This window comes from Onthophagus taurus, chromosome 7 (assembly GCF_036711975.1).
Source record: "Onthophagus taurus isolate NC chromosome 7, IU_Otau_3.0, whole genome shotgun sequence".
NCBI lineage: Eukaryota > Metazoa > Arthropoda > Insecta > Coleoptera > Scarabaeidae > Onthophagus > Onthophagus taurus.
Genome location: NC_091972.1, coordinates 34,620,044 through 34,638,796, shown reverse-complemented (window position 1 = coordinate 34,638,796; position 18,753 = coordinate 34,620,044). Strand labels below are relative to the sequence as shown.

Genomic DNA, 18,753 nt, shown 5'->3' with positions numbered 1-18,753 from the left:
AAATTAACTCGGCTCGACATTTCCTGGAATGCGTAATATTCTTGTTTGTTGTTAAAAGACCAAAGAAAACGAAAATAGACCTTTAAGAAGCAAATATTCAACCTCAATCGTATTTAGACCACAATCGTATTTAGATCATTATTCTGGTAAAATATCTATGTTAATTTGTTACTCCAATGAAGCACATCGATAGAACATATTTCTTATAAGGAGAATGTTGATTGCTTTTAATTCTAAATACGGCGTTCGCGGAAATAAGACATATAGAAATTCTTATCGTCGTTATGGTATGCAGCTATAATCTCTATAATTTGCTTAAATTAACACTTTACGTTCAATTAAGTATTACATATTTAATTCTAATCGTTATAAGCAAAATAGTTTATGATAAAATATTTTTTTAATCACAAGCTTTTTATCAAAAGCTTATTTATTTTCTCTATAAATTTGTAATGTCATCAACATAAGATAGTAAATCGCTGATATCATTGTATTGATGAGATACATGAAATGATTGTAAATTTTGATGATACATGAAGAAATAAAATTTATAATCGCTTGCTGAAAGTGTTGAAATGATTTGTTACTTTTTTTACTGTTAGTTTGCTAAAGATTTTAATTTGATCGGTTCTTTTAAAGAGCTTTTGAACTTTCATAACAACCTCTTAAACGTGTCTCATATTATTCTCCTACTGTTTACATTATTAGAGTATAGGGCATTGGTAGACACGAAAAACATTGTAGCGGTCGGTTGATGTTTTTGACAGGATTGATTTGTTTATTTAGTTCTGGCACTTAAAGTTTAGTTTTATGGAATGTTTTTCTTAACCCGATTAAATCGTTGAAGAAAATTGAGGTTATCAAAAGTTGTGTTGTTCAAGATTTACTGATATTCACATAGATATTTTAAAATTAGATTTTTGTTTATAATGGAATATAGATTATACAACCCAAAATATCCGTTTAGAGATTGGTGGATTTCTGTATCTTTAATTAAAAGTGTTATCGTAGATGGGGAACTTCAAAATAGAAAACGTTCAGTAATTTTTTTCATCATTGTTTGCGGTTTAAAAATAAAATCATTTTAATAACCAAATAGGTAATTTCATTTTAATATTATGACATTTTTATAGTGACTGAACAATGAACAATGAACATGGCTCAAATAAGGATTTTTTGCTTTTGTTGAAAATTGATGAAGTTTTCATTCAAGTTAGATGAACTCCACAGTGAACAAGTCAATTCAGATCCAAGGGTACAAAACACCATCAATGTTTTCTCACACAAACTACCAATTTAGAGGAGCCATGATTGTAACATAGCCTGAGTTAAAAGTAATGTCAAAATTGTGCACTTTTAAACAGTTTCCAGTATGTACACTTTTGGATTTTTCACAAACGTAGTTATTTTTGTCACATTTGCGGTATATGAAGATGACTACTTTCGCGTGCTCTTAGCCATTTATAGATTTCTGTAATCAGTAATATCTCCCAAGAAACCTCACATTTATTCCCTAAATGTCAGTATACATTTGTTCGGTATGCTTGTATCGTATCAACGCTGTGTATCAATTAATGACACGAACTATTCTCCCATATCGTAACTGCGAATTTCAATCAGATGTCGAATGGATATGCGATACGAGCCAAAGTATCAAATTGTTCCAAAATATTCCAGTATCTCTTCGTACATAACACAATGAGTCACCGCAGCAAGAGTCACTTAAAAAAACTTAAAATGCACGATATTGGTGTTAAACGTAAGCATGGACAGTATCGGGCATCCAAATTGCTGAAGATTTAAATTTTCAATCTATAATTGGAAAACGTACTATGTTGCTCGATTAAGCCCAGACCGTTTTGCAACCGACCTCGACTTATCATAGAATGCAGAAGGTACGAATTTACCCTGGTCTATCCTTTAATGCAAATTGCATGATTATGGTGTGTTAAGAAGAGGCCACTAGTGGCTGAAGTATTATAAGTGATGTTGTGATGTACAAACATTGTACATTAATACAATGTTTGTGAGCACATAATGTAGCCTCACGGCTGCAATTGTAGCATTGCTGCATGTGTTGTGTAACAGTTGGCACGTGCAACCTCGGTTTAATGTAGAAGAAAAATAGTGTAATTTCGCTTAATTAAGCTAAGGCCGTATATAGCTGAGGCGCTATAAATGTTACAGTGATAGAATAGTGGATCACATTTGTATACTACGATGCCTCAGCCACAACCGACCTCAACCTATCTTAGAATGTAAAACGTGTACGTATACGCCCGATTAAATCAAGGCCGTTTGCTACCGAGGTGCTACATTATACAGTGTCCGCAAAAAAGTCAGCAGCATCCTATTCTTTTTTAAATCCATTCCACCTACACTTTTGAAATTATGTTTATATAGGATATTAGTTTAACCCGATCTTTTTGATATCGATCTAAAATATTTTCAAGGTGTCTCAACTTCCGATCCACCGGAATCATTATTTTAAATGAAATGCTATGATTATTGTTACGTGTTCAATTTTTTATACAAAAATAGGTTGACTTTGATAAAGATTATTGATACCTAGAGCGTTTTTCAATTATTTTAATTGTCACTTTCCTTTAGCAGTTGACAATGTATTTGTTTTTAAACCGTATTTCTCAACCACTATACAAGCAACCAATGTTGAAAATGTGTACAATTACGCTTCAAATGTTCATAAATGGAACATAATTAGTTGTATCGGTATATTGTTTAGCACAAAATTGTTAAACAAAATACCATAAAAAAACAATTCATGAAAGACCTAACCTTACGATTTTTGGCTACTGGTGCTTCTTAATCCAGTCTTAAATATTTCTCAAATCAATATAAGTAAATAAATAAAATAAATAAATCTTCAATAAAATGATCAGATGGTAGCTGTGTTACGTCGCTTAAAATGATGACTCTTATTATCTGTAGTTACAAACATTGCAAAATTTAATTTATCTTGTTTTAAACCACTACTTCTTCTTAAGAAACAATCTACTGGTTTATCCTTGTAATTAGTTATATTTCGTTTCTAAATGTCTCAAAAGTTTCCTAGCTTTTAATGACGAATTTGCCAATTTGTGCTCAATCAGTTTTACTTTCTTTTCCATTATTTAGAAATTTATCTTGATAAGTATAAATATTTTTTTCCATCCTTGCACGATTTGGTATATGCTCACTGTATTCTTTTAACTAAGGTTGAGAGTGTACCTTGCTTACTGATTTTCAAAAATTTATAATTAAATGGGGGATTCACTGAAAATAGTGTTATATGGATGCAAAAATCTGACCAGAAAAATATTTCTTACCGGTTCCAAGAATATTACCGATTTACTTTATAAAACAATGGTAACGAGTCGCAAAATAAATGCACGAGTTACGAACTAAAAAAACTAACCTAAAAGAAAATTAATTCCAACCGGGATTCCGTAGAACACACGTTTGGTCTACGAGATCATAGAGATCATAGAGTTTTAATTATTTTTTGAAGACTTTATATCTTAGTTGTTGGTAGCGTTCTTTCAACTACATTCTTTTATGTTTATCGCGCCAACAATGAAACGTTGATATACAGTACTTTCCATAAAAAAGCTCAAACTAAACCTGAACATACTGTTACATATACACATTACCCACATATATAGATAACTGACTGTCATGAAATGTATACTAGAAAACCATTCCATTTAAACTATTTGGTAACATCTCTACAATTTAAAGGCCATAACAGATCTCAAGTAACCATGCTGAAAGAATGGATTATTTTTCTTTTATCCAGTTTATAGCATCATATTTGTGACTAAAGAAGGAAGTACCCCATGTTTTATGTGATCAGGAATTTAGAAAGAAAGTATGTATATCTACAGTATTTATATCTTCTCGGTTTTGATGCACATATTATAATGAGATTAAACTTAAATATGAGGACTCTTACAATACCGGCAACACATATTTGTATAATCCGAAAAACCACATTTTAATATTCATAGCTGCACGGTTAACGCGTAGAGCGTATTTGTTATTTTATATTAAAGAGATTTAATTAGTTGTTCTGACAATTAAATATGCGAATCTAATACCCAAATGTTATCAAATAATATATAAATAGTAATTTTATGAAATTTATCAGGTGCTAGGAAAATGTGCTAGAGGGCTCACTCGAATTATCTAGAATAATCCCAAGATACTGCAATTTCTGATTCTTGAGAAAATATATTCTAAATTTGCTTCCAAAAAATGATGTTTATTCAATAATTCACACTTCTGCCACAATTAAAAGTAAACAAGTAAAGGGTCCACTAGAAATGTCTAGAGTAGTCCCAAGGTGCTACAGTATCTGGTTCTAGTGAAAGTAAATTCTAGATTTAAAAAATGTTCAAAAAACTAAGTGCAAACATGATTGACAAATCGAGCATATAATGATAATCGATTAACCAAAATAAAGGATATATGGGCTAAGTTTTGTCATTACAGCTCCACAGATGAACAACTGCACCACAAAAACTGTTCTCAGATTCTTGGTGCTCATGGAACTGTTTCTGATTGTAATCAAACCCAGTTATAACCTTTTTAGTAATGAAAATTTGTTGTAACGTTGTGTAGCCGAATTTACACAGAACAACAATGAAAAAATCAATCACGTCAACTGGAAAATGATATCGAAAAAGTGCTCTCCGGTCTTAAAATTGTCACAGTTGCTGCAAAAATCGGTGCATGTATGTTCAACTAGGGAGCGAGAAATAAATTGCAAATAATGCAAATATTGGAAAATGAAACAGGGATAAACACACATCGTTGGGCTGACTCTATAGATACACGACGCATTGGGATTGCCGAGCACGCTGTAACAAGGGCATCAAAAGAAGGTCACTAGTTTTATTCTAGTGACTACAATGACCAGAAGTAATTAAATTATTAAATTCTGTCTTAATAAGTAGGAATTACCAATTTTATCTACCTACGAATTTTACAAAAAAATATTATTTGCTTTAGATAAAAAGTGGCAGAAGCAAATTTTCACACTATATAGAAAACCATGCTTTAAAAGGTACCTATATCATGGTTGTTCAATAAAATTTCATTTTATTCACAAAAAAATTGCTTAAACTACCTTTAACATAATCCAATATTTTACTCGTGGCTTCTAGAATTATATAAGGTATAAAACTATGACTACACGACTCCCTGGTAAAATGGCTTTAGACGGGCGCATCTGCGATACTCCCTATAATATAGTTAATGCTTTTTCCGACTACTTCTCTGGAGCTTTTGGTGGTACCCATCTATCATTTTAAAGATTATCACTGTACCTTTCAGCATTTTTTATTCGTGATTGTAGCGCAATTTTTGCTGCTTCACTTTGCGTAATCATGAACTTGTGTCTAAAGACAGGCGAGTTTCCTAAAATCTGGAAGCGATCACGGATAATTCCCGTTTTCCAGCATAGTGACAGCCTTACTGATTATCGTCCCATCTCTATAATATCTAACTTCGCTAAAGTGTTTGAGCAAATCATCTATGGAGGTATTTATCCCAAAGTTCAATCGTTGGTATCGCCGCCCCAGCAAGGGTTTATTAAGCGCCGTTCAACGGGTTACTAATCTTGCAGTGATTACAGAAGTAATGTGTGAATCCTTAGATAGGAGTGGTCAAGTGGATGTAATGTACACTGACTTTTGTAAGGCATTTGATGCGACCCATCACGATCTTCTCCTACAGAAGCTCAGTATGTTTGGCTTTTCCCCTGGGCTTATGTGTCTTGTTTCATCGTATTTGTCAAGGAGGGTCAATTATGCATTTTATAATGGCTTTGCTTCGGTGGAGTTTATTGCACGATTTAGTGTCCCACAGGACTCTAACTTGGGTCCGTAACTGTTTGTAATATTTATTAATGACTTATTAAACAGATTTAAGTCTGGTATATTGGCTTATGCTAATGATCTTAAGATATTTCGCCCTATGACCTCGGAAGATGACGTGGCTTTGATGCAGTCGGATCTTCATATCTTGGTGGAATGGTGCGACCGTAATCAGCTCAGGATTAATGTGGAGAAGTTAATCTCCCTGCTTAAGTTGACTTCTGTCAGAGATCTGGGAGTAACTTTTAACAACAGACTATCGTTTATACCGCACATAGAGGATGTCGCTTCCTGTGCTGCGAGTATGCTTGGCTTTATGCTCCGTACTTCACGTTTATTCATGGATTCTGCAGTATACATTCTGCCGAGACTGGAGTATGGGTCTGTTATATGGTCACCGCATTATATCTCGCATCGTTTTCTATTGGAGAGAACTTAAAACAGGTTTTTAAAGTACCTTTCTTTCGCGTGGATGGAGCATATCCTGTTCGTGGCACTGACTACTAATCTTTGTTTCAACGTCACCATTTTTCTTCGCTTGACTTCGAAGGGATGATCTCAACGTCAGATTTATTATAAAGGTGGTGAGTGGTGGGATGGATTGTAACTGGATACAGTCTTGCATTAACTTCATTGTACCCAGCCACGCTACCCGATTCAGCTGTGTCTACTATTACTGTCTTCTATTTAAAAAATAGTAGAAGCAACGTGCAGGTTACCGATACGCTACAGAGAATGTGCAGGCTTATAATCTGAGAGACGATTATAATGTTTTCGCTTAGTGTTTAATTGATTCTTGTGTTCATGTAAGTTTGTACTTCTGTATAGAATAATATTGTCCTGTAATTGGTACTTTGCTGGGCAATAAAGATATTATAATTCTACTGCCTCAAGTGTATATGACCCCTTAAAAAAGTTAAATGTATATTACAGCTCTACAAGAACACAATTTTTTTTGTTGCCCTGGATATCTTTGCAAATTTTTATGTTTTCAAGTGCCCAGATTACGAATATATTCATGAAAGTATTGAATGTGCTCTTGTATTTTATGATTTTTACATATCTTATATTTTGAACAATTATCGGCCTGTTAGTAATAAAATTTATTTTCTGTCAAGGCTTCTGCGCAAGTTTTTCGCGCATACAAACATCACGTGATCCCCACTCTCAGACCCCTTGCTCCGCAGAACAGCTGAGATCTCAGTTATTTGACAATATTGAAGTACTTACACGTGAATCTGGCTAAGTTGTTATGTGTTAATATTTTGTTTCAATTACTGAATGTCCATTTTAATGTATTTGTCTTGTCTTTTAAATCATAAGTTCGTCACGAAGAAAGTGTAAATATAGTAGTGATTTATTTTGTTATATTTGCGGTGTTTATATAACAGAACAAAAAATATCACAGACTTTGCCGAGGAGACTTATGTTGAATATTTCGGTTTTAAAATGGACAAACTAGATAAATTATAGGTTCCTCATAAAGTTTGTAAGTCCTGTGTTGAGTCTTTACGGTTGTGGAAAAAATGAAAACGTTCTGGATTAGACTTTGGTATTTCCATGATCTGGATGGAGCCTAAGAATCATTTCGATGATTGTTACTTTTGCGTAGTAGATGCTAAAGGTTTTAATCGAAATCAAACGTAGAGATATCCAGACTTATAGTCTACAAAATGCCCTGTTCTGCAAAGTGAAAATCTCCCTCGCCTATTTACGTTTCAAAAGTAATTCGCATGCCCTCAGAAACAATGATGTTGCCAAATTCATAGAAATCGGGACAGTCTACCAATGGAACTGAATGGGAGGGTGAAACATCTTCGCCAAAGTTATTTTCTCAAAATGAACTCAGTGATTTAATACGTGATCTCAATTTATCAAAACAAGGATCAGAACTGTTAGCCTCAAGATTGAAAGAAAAAAATTTATTGGCTCCAACAGTAACAATTACAACATAGAATAAAATTAGTTTTAGAAAAAAAAATTAATTACTCGGAGCATCAATGGCCGATCTGTGTGAATTTGAAAGTGGTTAATTTTTCACTTGGTCAACAAAGTGGATACACAAAATACCCTTGCTTCATTTGTATGTGGGACAGTAGAACAAAGCAACTTCATTGGGAACAAGGCGTTTGGCCTGTAAGAAATTCTTTAACTGTCGGTAAAGCGAATGTAATAAGGGAGCCGTTGGTGAGCAGAGACAAAATCATACTTCTACCATTACATATTAAATTAGGAATGATAAAGCTATTTGTAAAAGCGTTGGACAAGGAAGGAGATTGTTTTAATTATATTTGTAGAAAATTACCGAAGAAGCTTAGTATGGAAAAGTTGAAAGGTGGAATATTTGATGGTCCTCAAGACCACAGATTTTATTAAAGTTATGACTGTTCCGGAAAGAAAAGGTTGGAAAAGTTTTGTGTTGGTAGTCGAAAATTAACCATAAAGCAGCAAATTATGAAGAAATTGTACAAAATATGCTGACAAACTTTCAGACTTTAGGAGCAAATATGAGTGTCAAGTTACACTATCTTTGCAATCATCTGGATAAATTTCCGGATAATTTAGCAAATTAGAGTGAGGAACAGGGAAAGCGACCAGGATCTAACAGTAATGGAGGAAAGGTATCAGGGGCGATGGGATTGTCACAAAATGGCAGGTTACTGCTAGTCTTTAAAAAGAGATTGTCCCTTGAAAAAATATAAAAGAAAAGCTCATAAAAGGTGTTTTATGGAAATATAACATATCTTTTTCCTCTCTATTTACTTCGATGTATCCTAATTTTTCAAAACAAAACTGACGTTATAAATATGTCTGTTATTTTCTTTCTTGTTTTCCGATTTTTGTAATGTAAAATGAAAATAAGGATTTAAAAAAAAACGAGAGCAAATCTTACAAAATCATTGATAGTTTCATGAATTGTGAGCATAAATATATCCAAAATCAATCTTATATCTAGGGCAACAAAACCACTGTAGAAGAATGTATTGCGTTAATTGGTACAACTGATTGAGATACAATAAAGAATTCCCTATATACATATTAATATTCATTTGGAATTAAAAAAAAAAACATTAAAGTATTTTTCAATTCTATAAATAGAAACTAAAAAAACATTTTATTTACTTCCTTAAAGTTCTAAGAACGATTTTTATGAATGAATCTACGTCACAACTTCGCAGCATCCACAAATACGTTTACAGAGATACTACTATCTCATAGCTGATTCTCGGTGAGTGAGAATAAGGAGATCTCCCAATCTGCTTCGGGCTTTTATACGGAACGTTCTGCGCAGTCCTGGGCAACGTTGGTGGGGTGCACAGGTGTTCTAGCGTCAAACGCAATACGCGCGAATGTCAGTGGACTCAGCTCAGTTCTTATCGAGCCGTATACTGCGTTACATTATTCAGTTCGGGCACGTTCCGATTATGTCGTAAATACTCTCGTTCATTTCGGTAAATAACAATTCGACGCGAATGTCATGTCATAAAATCTAACGCGATTAAGTTACGAATCGATAAAGTAAAAATGGCACAGATTTCGCAGGTGATACCACCGACTAAAGTATTTCTAGACGTTTTTTTATTATTATGCGGTAAGTCAATTACAAATACATAAATAAATAAAAAGAAATCATAAAATTAGATCATTTTATTGATGTATAATCTTTGAATGGTAAATCAATAACGTTTGTGAGTAGCACAGGTGTTAACCGTGAAAACATAAACTGTCATTGACGCGATTCGCGTCAGCGAACAAAATAGAATAGTCAATGTTTTGCTCTGACGTAAGAGAGAATCTCGAGGTCTTATTTTCTATTATTTTGTTTTGCAGTGGGATTTCCCATACTGTTCTTATTTCTCTGGGCACAACCCTACGAGAGAGGGTTCTTTTGCAACGATGAAAGTCTTATGCATCCCTATCACGAATCAACTGTACCAAGTATTTATCTTTACATCGTTGGACTTGGAATGAATTGTATTGTGGTAAGTAATTTTGAAAACCTATATAAATATTTGTGCAGAATGATGAATTTAAATACAAACTACCATAATAGAAAAAGGAACAATATAATGAAACTTATATTACAAATATTGCTCAAAAATATCTCTATCGTTTCATTGTCGACTTCTACGTCAAAACAAGCATTTGACTTTAATCCCTTGCATAAATGCGATTCGTTTCCCCCCACACTTTGTGCCTAAATCATGATGTCATTAATTTTCAAACTTCAGCGGCAGTGGATTGTTGTAAACTGATGGAATCGATAGACAAGTTAGCCGTAGCTCCACCATCATTATTTTCTCTTTTTGTGGGGTTAATAGGGAGACGGTTTTACCGCACTCAATAATCCCTTGACTTATCCTTGGTCTCAATAATGATGTAAAAAGTACTGAAAAAAGGAACAAACATGGTCATCGTGTGTTGTTGAACTTTAATGAGGGTGACCTTTTGCTCATTTTATTTATGATGTTTGTAGAGGGAGAAAAAAAATTGCGGTCTTTTTTCCTTATAGTTTTTCAAAACGCCCAAAGGCAAGATTGCGAGGCAAAAAAGTATGTTTAGGTTCTAGAAAAGGATATAATATTGGAAAACTGTTCAATTTCAACCAAAATAACCTAATATTACATCATTGCGGGATTTTTGTTTGTTTTTTTATTATAGAACTCATTATGCAATTGATATAGAAGTTCAAAAAATCGATGCCCATTGAGTGTTTTCTGCCCTTTCCATTACAGTGTATACGTAAAAGTGTTGTGTTCCCATCTTGCCTGATGATATTGCAAAGTTAGACACCTAATATTTCCGTGTGTAAAAAACATCTTGTGATGTTATTTTAATCAGAGACCAAGTAGTTTCTCAACATCACTAGTAGGTACTCTGAGGCACTCTGCGAAAGTTTCGCTACTTATAACTTATGGTGCTAGTCTATGAGGTTTCTGTATAACATTATGAGGATGTAACCCTAGACGCATCGGACATAGGAACTAACGTAAACGGTTTTTACCAAAGTCTGGCCAATGACTTTTAACTCTCTCTTCCTCAATAACCTAATGTATTGGAACACCTGCGATGTTAGAGCGACCTTAATTCCTCAACTCTTGTGATTTCTGCTCTCTTGTGATCTAACCTTACTTATCTATATCAAATAACAAAATATTCTATAAAACCGGAAATCATATCAATTTGTTAAAAGTGAGACGTAACTACCTAGCTTCTCCTTGACTTCACAAGCCCTTTGTAGGTATTATCAAAGGAGCGAAAAAGGTAGAGAAAGGCACAAACGTGTCTCTCGTATTACAACGAAATGATTTGAAATATAACAATCGCTTCGTCACTGAACTGAACATTTTGAAAATACTGGTTGTTCTGTTGGTAAATGCGTTGCTTGGAAATGAGGGATACTCGTTTAAAGTTTTAAACGCGACGTAAGGAAGGAGATAAACAGAACTTTAGTTACATCTAATAAAAACAACATTGAGCACAGAAAGTTAAAAAAACAATTGTTAATATCAATATAGTACAAACTAATTGCAATCAAGAAAACTGTGTAATCATCGTCTATAAAATAATCTGAATCTGAATGGTAGTTCAAACCTCTTCAATTTCAACGAGATAATAAATAAATAAATGCATAACTCATTATGGAAAGGTTTGTAAGGAATTAATAAAGAACTGAACACAATTGTTAATTGCAAATTTCACTACCAAGTCTCGTTCATCATGGACTGGATCCTTAATTCATTAACGATAAAGTCTATAAATTTGAAAAGCCTATTTGATGATTTTATTATACTTCTCGGTGCCCATTTCTTCTTCACAACTTCATTGCGCTTGAATATTCGTAAGCTCCTTTTTTTTAGTTTAACAATAGTTTCCATCTTTTCGATAATCTTTTCTTCTTTTTCAAACATCCAATCTGGGAAAGAAACGAATCTTATACAATTGGAAATGTTATGATTTACAAAATGTACAATTGATGAACAATTTACAAAATTATGCATCAATAATTTTGTAAATTGTGTTCATATGCAAATTTTGTTCATAGCTACAGATGATTAAGATACTAATTAACATTTTTTGTTGAGCAAATGTGAAAGGATCTTTTAATGGTTTTGTGATGTCAACGATTTCTTCGTCACAGTTTTATAGCAATTGAATACGTCACAATTGATAATCTGAATGAATGATAATGAGTGGTAATCTCTCGAATAAGTGATAATATGATAAACTTTTTATTTTTTTCCAACCACCTTATCTAAGGGAGAAGTGAATGTGTTACAATTAAATACGTTATAGTTCTTCGGTTGATGTATTTTGTTTTACTTTGGAGAATCACTGTAAATTATAACAACAATAAATGGTGTGCTAAGTAATATATATCATTTGCAAATTTTCTTTTTTCAAATCATGTCAACAGTCTAACAAAACCTTTTTTTTTTTGACTGCCGGTGAATGTAAAATACACACTGTGAAGTTGTGTGGACATAGTTGATGAGAATAGGAAGCTGCTTAATCTTAAAATCTAAACAAGTTCCCTTTTAATTTGGTCATTTTCCAAAATAAAGTGAAACGCTTTGCGACGAATCACGAATCTCGAAGACTCACATGCGCGAATGTGAGTCTTTTGTCTCGTTCTTCAGTTGAAAACACTCTGAATACATCAGTTTCAATTTAGTATTTTCTTTTTTTTTTGCATTTATTTTAAGTGAAACTCTATCTGCTGTTATGTAATATTTTCGTATCATGCAATAGTTATTTATATTACAAGGCTAGAAACATAATTACTGTACGAGTGTGAAGAATTGTAATTATGCTCTAGCCCACGTGTGATATACAGCATTTTATCTACGACTGCTAAAAATTACTAAAAAATCAATTTCTTTATAAAGTCTATTTGACATTTATAAAAATATTTTGAAATGATTGTTGACAATTTTGAATTGTCAGTTTCAACAACATGTTTACTCATCTGGAATAAGTGTTTCGAAATGTAAAAACATAACAATTAATGTTTATAATAAATAGTATTGTTTCTCTGTAAGTAGGTAGCACTTTTTCTTTTGTATTGTTCCTCGTTTCAATAAATTAAGTCTTTTCTGATTAGGCTAAAAATGCGTTACGTAATGAAACCAGTGCGGTAATGAACTTCATTACGTAACTCAAATCACTTCAAATAAGTGCGGTAATGATGACTTATCCAAGCAGTCGTAGATAATAGTATATTATTCAACAAGCGTATAATGGCGGCTGTTACCCACGAAGACGAAATTGCAAAAAGAAATGGTAATCTGAGTGGGTAACATCCATTATACGCAAGTTGAATACTATACTTTATCTACAACTATTTAATTTTGAAAAAAAAATCAATAAAAGGAAAAAAAATAAACTTGATAGACATTTCAGACATAACCTCAATATAAGAAAGCTGTCATTTCTGTTAATATTATATTTTTTGATTAGTAGACCGTGTCAGAACTGTGGAATAATGGCTTCATTATTCAACACTTTGTCAGTCATGGATAATGCATGTCATTACCCGTCAAAAATCAAATGTATAATGAATAGATAATTCAATAGTTGTAGATAAATTATATTTATGTTGTGTTTTTGTTATCAATTTATTTCAAATATGTTGTGGAAAGTTATTGTTGGGTTGGGTTGAAACGTATTATGTTTAGGTTTAATTTTAACATTATTTAAATATATGATCTAAATCTTACTAAAATTCAATGGATTCAACGAACAATCAACTTCCTTAATACCAGAATGCGACTCCAAAGTGCTCTTCCAACATTGCAAACACTCTTAGTTTAACAGTGTCGTGCTGTCTTCTACAAACCACATCTTTTCGAAATCTGAGTGAGTTTGTATGATACGAAAGAAATCATTATTAATGCAAACCGAACAAGATCTCAACTTTGCAAAAATCGGTCGCGCCATTGTTTCAGCAAAATACCACAAATATGTTGTTGATGATCTTAATATCGAAGTTTTGTGACTTACTCCTTATGATTCTCAGCCTAACATATTTGAATATGTCTTCGCTTTCGAATTCTTAAGATATCTTGATGAAATAGTAGTTAGTTTTGGAACGTTTGAAACGTTTTTCCTCCATTCATCACAAAATTACCAAGATTCTGCTTCGGAAGGTATAAACATGAATTCAACGATGAAGACGATGCAAAATAATTGTTTTTGGTGTTCATTTATTTACCTACACCGTTGATTTGTTCTATTAACGTTTAAAGTATTTCAATTTGATACGTAATTATTTACTTTCATTAGTTTGTAGAATGCCTTTATGGTAAGTATGTACTTCGTTAAAATAGTATCTAAAAATGTATGTGTTCGTTTCTTAACATCAATTATCTAGTTACTGAAAATGTTACCAGAAATCAGAAAACAACATAAATTTGAAGTAAAATACACATAATAAAATAAAAGATCTTAAAAAGAAGGATTTATTAATTGCAAATACCACTTATTGTTAGAAAGTTTATCCAATCATTCTTAATTTACTATCCAATTACTTTTATTCACTTGGGAGCTTATTACTAACGATTCATACTTTCACATAAAAACTTCTCCATTCTCTCTCGCCCAAGCTTTTAGTAATGAAACAAACTTCGTTGGCCCGATGAAAACGGTAATGGTTCTTCTTTGTTATTAAACTCCATAAATCTTCCTGAATCTCACTTTGTTTCAATTATCATCTTTTTACTCACCCCCTCCATTATCAATTTCAACTATTTGAATAAAACTTTTGTTATAATAAGTACTTATCTATCGTTGAAATTACGAAGAAAATACGACATATTTTCCTCGTTATTCTCGTTAGTGGTTGCCAAAGCTCGAAAGTCTCCACTACATTCTCGTTCGTCTTTTTAGAGTGCCAGAATGCGGTGTGCTAAGCCGTCTCTAGATACTTGACGAGATTTCCACGAACACGATGAAAGGTAAAATATACCTATTCAAACGTCTATCCAATTTGTTTTCGTTAGAGTATGGCTAAGTGTAAAGATTATTATAGAATTTCTAAAATTATGTTTATATGTTAGCTGAAAGATGTGCTAATTGATAGATGCTGCTTTAGAACTCTAAAATTAGCTTAACTCATTCAACTGATTCAACAGTAATTGTAATTGAAATGGTTATTTGTTACATCGTATAAAACTTTTTTGTTTGTCTTACAGTTTCTCTTAGAGATGCTTTCGAGGTCTTTGGCCTAAGCGAAGTTCTTGATATTCTCCTTTGTAGTCTCTAACTCCTCTATTTACCTTCTCGACTTGGTTTTTTTTGTTTTTCTTTTTCTCACTTCACTGTAATCTTTTTTCATATTTTTCGTGAATGTTCACGTGATTTTGTTTGCGATCAGCATTCAACCTGCACCAATAGAATGCAAGACCGGTTAGTGATAAGAAGACTTACATGACTCGCCTTATCTTATCGTGTAATTTGGTGTGTAGGAATATTATTAGAATTGATGTATTTCTATCTCGTTCATTTCGCTTAAACTAGCACTTAGGCCAAGATCGGTAGAGTGAGTAAAATTTATAAACATCGTGTTCTTTTAAGGCTTCTCTTCTAAACCACACTTTGTAATCTTATGCGCAGTTCGCCTCAAGTTACATAAGGCTTTATATGTAAGTAATTCGGTTATTTTGGGAAATCCGATCATATTACATCCGAAAGTTTTTGTCCTTGAGCAATATTATAATGGAAGTGGTCGATACTGAAAGAAGTTTCGTTAAAATGACATAGAATGAGATAACGGTATAATGAGGCGATCAAGTGAGAAGCTGTTTTGTGGGAATTTGATCTCTTTGATGTTAAAGAATTAAGTAGTACCAACGCGGTGATTCTCGATTTATTCGTGACCTTTCAATGAAACGTGAAAAATGTCTTGTAATGCTTCTTCTAAAATATAATAAAGCAAACTGTTTATGAGTGATTAGTACCCAATGTAATATTTTTTGCTATCGCTATATATTTGTTGTTATGCTGTTTGTTCTATTTGGAGGTTCAATTTCAACAACCAATGCTGTTGTGCGCCAATGCCATTTAATTAACTCATATGCATCATAGGCAGCACCTTTGAAAAAATGTGGTCCAACAAAGCCTATTAAGCTCACTAAACAGTGAGTTTTTGTGGATGTACCAGCATCTCAATAATGGCTTCTGGTAATTTTGTTTATGGACATGGCCGTTCAACCAAAAATAACTCTCTTTGCTGAAAAAAGTTTTAATAAAATTTTAACATATTCGTTAGGATTCTTCATGCGTCTAACTGAACTAGAGACTTTAAAACAACTACTTTTGCATACAGTATGGCTTCTTCTACTGTATGTTTTGTAATATGGCCAACAACTTCATGGCCCAATATAGTACATTACTGATAACATTAACTTTTTGAACATAACTATTGTATTTCTTTGTGATAAAAGTTATATAAAGAAGCAGATTTAAAAAATTTTATGAAATAAAATAAATGATTTTAGCTACTTTTTACTAGCTACTTTTTTTTCAGCCTTTCACATTCTACTTTTTACCAATGATACATACAACGCACTAGCTATGATGACGACTTTTCTTCCTTTCAAAAATTCATGCCATGAGGCGTAAAAAAATAAATTTGCGTGTCAGAACTCTCTGTATATCAAAGCAAATCAAAACCTTCACAAGCTAATATATCCTGCAGTTTTTGTTCTGTAGCTTAACACCATTATGCACTTTGTATTTTTCCTCTAAGATTTCGGTTAAGTTTCTTGGACGTTTGGAGCAAATAAAAAATTATTTTTTAAAATAAAAACATCTCATCACAAATGTGTGTTAAATTTGATTTCTTCAATACTTGTTATATGAGAGATACTTTTTCCTAAGTAAATCTGATTTTAAAACATTCATCACTTTGTTGCTTGTAAGCGGTCCAATTGGATTTAAATTAAAGGTAATTCTTAATAAAAATAACATGGTAAATTTTGTTTCTTGGATGTTTGTAGCACAAGAGATATGATTTATGGATATAAAATCAACCCAACACAGTTTTCTAAAGAATCACCCAATTTTTTTAAGATTGATAAATTTTCTTCTTAATTAAGCTTAGGCTTAAATTTATGCGCAGTCTTTATGTCAAATTGTGGTTATTTTAGTTTCCCCAATACGTGTAGTTTAAGAGATATGGTTTCTTAAAATCGTGATATTTTTTCCTGAGGAAATCTAATTTTAAAAAATTCATAACTTTGTTGATAATAAAGATGAAACGGCTAAATTAGGTTTAAGTTAAAGACAATTCTCTATAGAATATATAGTAAATTTCGTTTTATAAATATTTGTAGCACAGGAGATAGGATTTTTAAAATAAGACAACCCAACCCCACTTTGTTAAAATCGCCCAATTTATTAAAAATTGATCACTTTTTTGCTAATTAAGATGGAGCAGGCAGTTTAGGTTTAAATTAATGCTCAGTTTTTATAGAAAATTTGTAGTTATTTCCGTTTTTTCAATATTTGTAACACAAGAGATATAAATTTTTAACATAAAAGTAACTTAACCCATTTTTTTTTAAAGAAAGTGGACCATATCTGTTGAGTTTCTTCAATACGTGCAGTACAAAAGATATTATAATTTAAGTATAAGCAAGCCAACCCAATTGATATTTTATGTATAAATAAATCTGCTGTAGAAGTATTGACCTACATCTTTTTAGTTATTTGGTACAATAATACAATACAAATCGTCTAAATAATTAAAATGTACTGAATAATCTTGTTTTGTGACCATACTTTATGTAGTTGACTTCAGAATATATAACGATGGCACGAGCGATAAGTGCCGTTGCTTTTTGTCGTCTGCCGCGTTCTCCGGAAGTCTACCTACACAGAATTTTTTCTTGTGATTTATTTACTGCGTGCCTAGATTTCATCTCATTTCCCATTCTTCCAGCTGAAGATTATGCATTTCGAAACACGTCTGTTCTGTACCTTTTACATAAGCAATCCTTCCGAACCGAGGTGCTTACGCTTACTTTACATAATAGGTTTGTTATAAATGCACCCTCTCGTCAATCAATCAAATTTAGGTAATCATTTTCATGAAACATGGTTCATTGTTAAAATAAGAAAGTGTTAAGGCTTTGAGGGGTATCTGTTACTAGATTTATGTAACAAAATAATCTTATAATCGTGTTTAATCTAAACACTAATTTCATAAAATTACTTAAACAATGTATGTTGTTGATAAAGTATAAAGAAAATCTTTATTCACAACTTATCTCTTTATACAATTCATGCATCTGTAAGTGTGCACCCACACACCCTTATCTCTCCTCTAAGAATATCCATGTGTATACTAAAGCAGAACATAAATATCGTGTTACAAGTAACGTTAGCACGTTCCATACATGAGCGCCCGATGTTTCTGTGAATTTGATCAAAGAGAAAACCTCGAAAGAATACCAACCCTTTTAGATCTAGAAAGGTTTAACGTCTTCCTTCAACCGAATGCGAACGGGCGGACTTATTAAAGCCTCGGTAATCTATTTATAGAATTTGCTTTGCCGTCCGTCGTAAGTAACATACAAAGTTAACTTTTCCTTTCAACGAAATTCGGTTTTACTGTTTTATTTTGAACAGACAAGGAATACTAAAGACACGAATTTATACGGCGCTGTCATGTGAAAGTAATCGTGACGGTTTCATTCTAAAAATACTGAATTGTTCTAGTGAATTGGTGAATTAAGCGCTTGGCAAGTCTTCTGAACTATGACTTAAACGGGAAATCGTTAGCCGTTCACTTTAAGCCGGTTAGATTTAGCCGAGTGGGTGGTTTAAAGAGACAACAAGGCTTCTTTTATCATCTTTCATAAGAGAGTATTAT

General features: G+C 32.6%; 1 protein-coding gene across 3 annotated transcripts in view; it reads left to right on the top strand.

Annotated features, from left to right (window-relative positions):
- The first annotated feature begins 9,236 nt into the window (after positions 1-9,236).
- The window catches only part of LOC111417557 (wunen), a 66,762-nt gene continuing 57,245 nt past the window's right edge, over positions 9,237-18,753 (top strand). The window contains exons 1-2 of one of the 3 annotated variants that reach the window (XM_071197318.1): positions 9,237-9,468; positions 9,708-9,859. In XM_071197318.1, coding sequence (XP_071053419.1) covers positions 9,402-9,468; positions 9,708-9,859 — 219 coding nt within the window. In that variant the 5' untranslated portion in view covers positions 9,237-9,401. The remainder of the gene's footprint in view (positions 9,469-9,707; positions 9,860-18,753) is intronic. The other 2 variants (XM_023049874.2, XM_023049872.2) reach the window with 2 other exon arrangements.